Genomic DNA, 6,000 nt, shown 5'->3' with positions numbered 1-6,000 from the left:
TTTGAGTTACCATCTTAATTTCCTTTCAGCAGAAAGGGCTTCCTCTACTAGCGTTTGTTGTAATAGCAATAAGTAGCTAGAGAATTCACTGCCTGACAGGTCTGCTAGCAATGAATCCTCTCATTCTTTATCTGGAAATGTTTTTATTTCACCGTCACTTTGGAAGGGTAGTTGGGGGTGACGTAGAGTCCTTGAATTTTAAGCCTATCGACTGTCATTGTACTGCCTCCTGGACTTCCTTGTTTGAGATGAAAAGGCAGGTGTTAATTTTATTGATGGTGCCCCTGTACTGATGAGCTATTTCCCTCTTGCTTTCAAATTTTCCTTCTCTTTTTTTTTGGCATTAAACATGATGTAGTTAGGTGGGGATCTCTTTGTATTTATCCTTGGAGTTTGTTGAGCTTGGATATCTAGTATAATGGTTTTCATCAAATTTGGTTGAGTTTTTTTTCCCAAATTACTGGTACTTTTTGAAATATTTTTCTGTCCCTTTTTCTCCTCTCCTTTTTAGACTCCCATTATACGTATGCCGACATACTTGATGTCCCACACATCCCGATTCTTTGTCATTTTCTTCAGTCTCTTCTTGGGTTTTCAAATTGAATAATTTCTATTAATCTATCTTCTTACTTTTCCATCTTGAATCTATTTCTGAGCCTCTCTACTGAACTTTTCATTTGTTATTGTATATTCCAACCTCAGAATTTCACTTGGTTCCTTTTTATAATCTAGTTATTTTGGTAATAATTTTTAAAATCTTGTGTTTATTTTTAAGTTCAGCTTATTAGGGGGTTACCCTGTGTCTGTATAGCTCAGTGGTCAGCCAATAACTAGACAAAAACATGTCAACCAGTCGGACTTTTTCTGTCTGCTGACTGACCTGTGTGTAGGCAGGGAGTGAATTTTGTGTTTAGGCTGTTTTTGAGTCTGTCCTGGCTTTTACTTTTTGCTGAGTCCCTCCAAATTTTTTCTGCACATGCATGCAGCCTCTCAGAGTTGGCGAGGAGTTGCTTGAATAGCTCGGACCCTCTGGTCTCACTATGCTGTGCGCAGCCTCTGATTGGCCAGTATCTGATTGCAACCTCAGGGTAGCAGAGCCCTCGGCCCTTGTGCTCATGTAGCACTGAGATCATCACTTCCATTGTCTTGATGAAGTTTTGGACATGGTATCACTTACCACTCCAAACTGAGTGAGCCCCCCATCAATGGCAGCAAGCTGCTGGTCCTCATATTGTTTTGCCCTGGCAGAACCTCCACAGTGACTGCACTGTGGGAAAGAGGGGAATGGGAGCAGTCCCAGGAAAGAACGCCACATTTTCCCAACTGTTCCTACCCAAAGTTCAGGTTTTCAAATATAAACATGTCTCAGATTGTTGTGTGTTTCTGGTCAGTTTCCAAAGCAGCGAAGTTGTTTTGTGGATTTTTTTTTTCAGCATTATACTTGCATTTTTGAGGAGAGGACTTGCTGAGCACTTTATTTGGCTACAGCTAAAGTGCTACCCCAAGCAAATTATGATTTGAGTAATTGGGTTGAAGAAGTTGGAACTTAAAGGGAAGAGATAAGTACCTCGATTGGGAAGGGACTGTACTTCTGTCAAAACTGTCCAAATAGCCGATTGCAAACTCGTGATCCCGCTGTTTAAAATGGTTACGACTAATAATGGGCCCTGGCGAGGGAACAGGGTGCTTCCCTCCTGTCTTCTCCTGGTAGGCCTGTAATTTTTCTCATGTGCTACTTTTCACAGACTATCCATTTATTCACTGACTCTGAAGTTCCTTTAGTCTGCTGAGGTTGGACTGTCATTGGTCACCTAAGTCACAACAGTTCAGCCTCCACAGCATGTCATCTGAAGTTTAGTCTTTACAGCAGTGCCTGTGCAAGTATTTAATATTACATCTTTCTTGTTAGGCAAAATGAGTGGAAATTGGAAAAATGAAAATCCCATAGCTAAAGATAGGAACTTAATGTCCCAAAAATATGCAACAAACAGCATTCCACAGATCATCGATAACCTGCTCACCTGTGATGGATCAGAACTTAGAATAATAAAGCAGTAATCTGGTAGTGGGCAGCGGGTGTGTGGTAATGAAGGCTTGGATTCCCAGGGCCCTGGAGACTTGTTCTTGGAGGGGAGTGTGTGTGGCATTTTAGTGGGTATTTGCATTTTGAACAAGACTTTAATACTGTAGCTATGTGATGTTTTTTGTATCCAATACCATGTTTATTTTCACTACCTCACATGAACAAAGTGTCCAGTTCTTACTATAAAATTGTTTCTTGCTGACACCTTCAGTGATTTCATCATAAAATGCTACAGTTATGCTCATGTCATACGTACTCTGCATGTGTTACAAATATGTAGTGTCTTTTCTCAAGCACATCAAAGTCCTCTTTAATGTGTGTTTCAAGAAAGTGAATAGACTGGTTGCTGGGACAAAAGATAAATTTTTCTAAAATTTTACTTTTGTCAAACTTACAGCTTGACAATCAAACTTTGGCTTTTTATTGTCTTTCATAAACGCTATTCAAATAGCAGTAACTTATTTCAACTGCCCTACAGGTGAATATCCTTATTTGGGCTACTCTTGGCTAGGCTGATAGTAAAAACAATTCTTTTTTTAGAACAGAGAAAAACCAAGTACTTTGCAAATGAGAAAATAGAGGTCAAGTGAAATTAAATGGTTTGCCTACGTAGTAAGTGTCAGAAGCAAAGTTTGTACTAGTTCAGGGCTCTCAGCTGTGCTGTGTAATTCTACATCATCGGATTGCTACTGTTAGTCTTGTCTCCCAGGGAGACTGGGATATCCCTGAGGGAACATACTATGTATCTTAGGCATCATTACCTCTTGATTCCCTTAAAGGACCCAGCAGAGAACTATGCAAAATAGGTACTCAGAAAATCCATGCCTGAAATGTATTAAGAAATAAACACCATCTTTCGTTTGTTGTTGGTTGTTAAGAAAGAGGAAGAATGGGAAGCTCAGCTGGCCGCCAGTTAGGTAGCTTTCCCCTAGGAAGACGCTGTATGGGAGCCCATCGTAGAATCCAGAACACATCATACACTTAGTCCATTTAGTAAAGATACATGCCCGACAGGTTTAAAGAAGTGAAGAAACTGGGAGTTTTTGAAGGTGCAGGTTTTTTGTTTTTTTAATTTCAACTGATTGCTAGTATATAAAAAACACATTTCTTTAAAAGCCACCAACCCATATCCATCACTGATGATTCAACTCTTCAGGAAAAGAGGGAGCCCCAGCCTCATCTACAAAACACACCCCACTGTCCCAGCTGTGGTGTGCAATCGCCGGGGCAGGCCTGTCCTCACAGACACAGCTCCCAACTCCAATGGCTGCCTTTCTTCCGTACCCTGGCTGGGCTGGGCTTCCTCAGCTAACTTCAAAGGCAGAGAATCAAAATCCCGGGTTTTTTCTTGTACTTTAAGTGACACCACTTCTAAGGCCCAGAGACAGTTCATCAAACTCAGATGGATGCTTTTCATAAAAAGGAGGGAAAAAAAGGAATGAGAGCAGGCTCAAAGAAAAGCGGAGTGGAAAGTAGAAAAGAAAGAGGCACAGTGGTGAGATAGAGCGCATGGGGCACGGGGGTTCTGGTGCCGTTTCTGGGTTAGGATTAGAGCTTGGATGATGATTGGTAGTTGGGTCCTCTTAACACAGAGAGTAGAGCTGATCATTAGACCTGGCCTGGAGCCAGTCACTGGGAAGGAACTCAGTATTCAGATTGGTGATTGATTGATACCATGATAGTGGCCATTTGTATGATTGTAAATCACAGGATCATTTTTAAAGCCTCTAAGTCTTCATCTCATTTCTGAATGGAAGGCAGCTGAAGGAGCTCCCAGCCTGGCTCTGGAGCAGGTTATATCTTTGCACTTCCTTAAGCCACAGAAAACTTGAACCAAGTGGTGTGGTCATACTCCTCACCAGGCCTCAGCAGCACCGGGGGGAAGTGGGGCTGTGAAGGGAAAAAAACACAAGTTACACCTTTCCAGCCCAGGCTGAACCTTTACCCAAGGTGGCTTCTGGACTGGTCTTTAGACCAGCTCCGAGAACCAGATGGCAATGTAAGAACTATTTGGTATTGGTTTCCAATGAGACTGAGAATTTGAGCCAGAATGAAAATCAACTACATCGCTAAGCACACTTCGTCACAGCAGGACACTCTTGAAGGAAGCAGTGTGTTGATTTGTATTCTGGTGCAAGCTCCAAGGGTCTTACAGGCGGGGGCTTTGCAGAGCATTCCTCTAGGAAATAGATGGAGAAGAGCGCCATGAGGAAGCAAACGGGAAGAAGACATGAAGGATCATCTTAGAAGTGTGGTGGCAGACAACGAGTAGGTATCGGTGAGAAACGTTAATAAAGGCTTTGAAGGCGCAAAATAAGAGATTTTTAAAAACATGTAAATGCCAGGTTAGTAACGTGGCTGAGTGTTCCCTGTGTTTATCATGACTTCGAGAAGAGAACACACGTGGACTTTTGAATCATGCAGACCTGACTTGAGGGTCCTGACGTCTGTCAGATAGTGTGACCTTGGACAAACCATCACTCTAACAGGTCAACCTGTGGCTTTACCTGATTGACTGCATCAGGCCAGTTCTGAGTCTCAAGGCAGAAACCGGAGTGCTTGGGATAGACTGCTCCACTCTTGCCTTTCAGGGTGCCGTCCAGGAAGTTGCCTGTGTAGAACTGAACCCCGGGCTGGGTGGTGTACACTTCCAGTACCCGCCCACTTCCAGCATGGTGGACCCTGGGGATAAAGCCAAACCACGTTAGGTCCAGGGCAGAAAAGCAGGCAGGAACAAGCTGAAGCTGGGAAGCAGCTTTGAGTGGAATCAGACCCAGGCACAGAGCCAGGACAAGATATATATAGAAGAGACAAAGGTAGGAAGAGCATCATGGGAAATTCTCACAGCTTCCTAAGTGACTCCTAGGTGAGGCACTAGCAGGTGGTTTTGAGGAGCCTCAACCTCAATAGCAACTTGTCACTGATTTCCCTGGGGAAGGACAAAACAGACTCACCCCAGCCAGGTATGTGGGGGCAGGGGGAGGCGGCCGGCAGGTTGGAGAGAGAGAGGCAGTTTTAGGGTTCTGGAGGGGTTCTTTTTTTTAAAGATTTTATTTATCTACTTTTTAGAGAGAGAGGAAGGGAGGGAGAAAGAGGAGAGAAACATCCATGTGCAAGAGACACTTTGCTCTTGATCGGTTTGCAGGCCGGTGCCGAGTCCACTGAGCCACACCAGCCAGGGCTGGGATTCTTTCTCATAAAGACCTGGAGCTCTCTGGTCAGCCTGGTGAAACAACCAGCTGCTTTTTGAAAGAGAAGAGATGCTTTGCCAAATTAAATACCCCCCTCCTTGGGACTAGAGCTGTGCTCATCAGTCAGCGCTCTCCTACATCTGCTGGGGTTGCTGCTAGAATCACTGTTTCCTTCCCCCATCACCCCCCCCTCCACCCTCAAACCAGGCCTCTACAGAGGTAGGTGCCCACCTGTACTGTACTTGGTGTTAAAGGGATATAGCTGAAGAAAGCCTCGGTCTCTCAGCCTCTCCGACAAGTAAAACATCCCCACAATGTGTCTTCAGCCAAGAGGTTCAGGGAAAGAGGTCTGGGAAGAGGAGGGCCAGGACTTGAATCCTGGTGAGAAGGGGTCTCCCCAGCTGAGAGCGGTGGGGAGAGGAGTGTGAATAGCAGGCACAGAGGAGAAAAGCAGCCGAGCTGAAAGAACACAGCTGGAGCCTTGGTGCCAGGACGCTGAGGGAAAGAAGGCTTTGTAAGTGCTCTTCGATTCTGAATCATTTTCTTTGCGTTATGGAAAGTCCATTCATCCTACAAACATTTATGGGTCATCTGATCATCTACTAGTGCCAAGCATGGCGTTAGGTGTTAGGTGGAGGCAGGCATTCGCTGACAGGAGGGACTCGGAATTGAGTGAGAGAGGCATGTGCACACAATGCCTTTCAAACAAGGCTGGAGGTGGGAGTG

At 44.4% G+C, this 6,000-nt stretch overlaps 1 protein-coding gene across 1 annotated transcript in view; it reads right to left on the bottom strand.

Annotated features, from left to right (window-relative positions):
* Positions 1-3,853: 3,853 nt before the first annotated feature.
* Positions 3,854-6,000, bottom strand: part of GALM (galactose mutarotase) — a 49,059-nt gene continuing 46,912 nt past the window's right edge. The window contains exons 6-7 of the mRNA XM_024552913.4: positions 4,591-4,765; positions 3,854-3,973 (exon numbers count right to left, since the gene is read on the bottom strand). Coding sequence (XP_024408681.2) covers positions 3,896-3,973; positions 4,591-4,765 — 253 coding nt within the window. The 3' untranslated portion in view covers positions 3,854-3,895. The remainder of the gene's footprint in view (positions 3,974-4,590; positions 4,766-6,000) is intronic.

The sequence above is a fragment of the Desmodus rotundus genome, chromosome 5 (assembly GCF_022682495.2).
Source record: "Desmodus rotundus isolate HL8 chromosome 5, HLdesRot8A.1, whole genome shotgun sequence".
Taxonomy (NCBI): Eukaryota; Metazoa; Chordata; class Mammalia; order Chiroptera; family Phyllostomidae; genus Desmodus; species Desmodus rotundus.
This window is presented reverse-complemented; position numbering and strand designations above follow the sequence as displayed.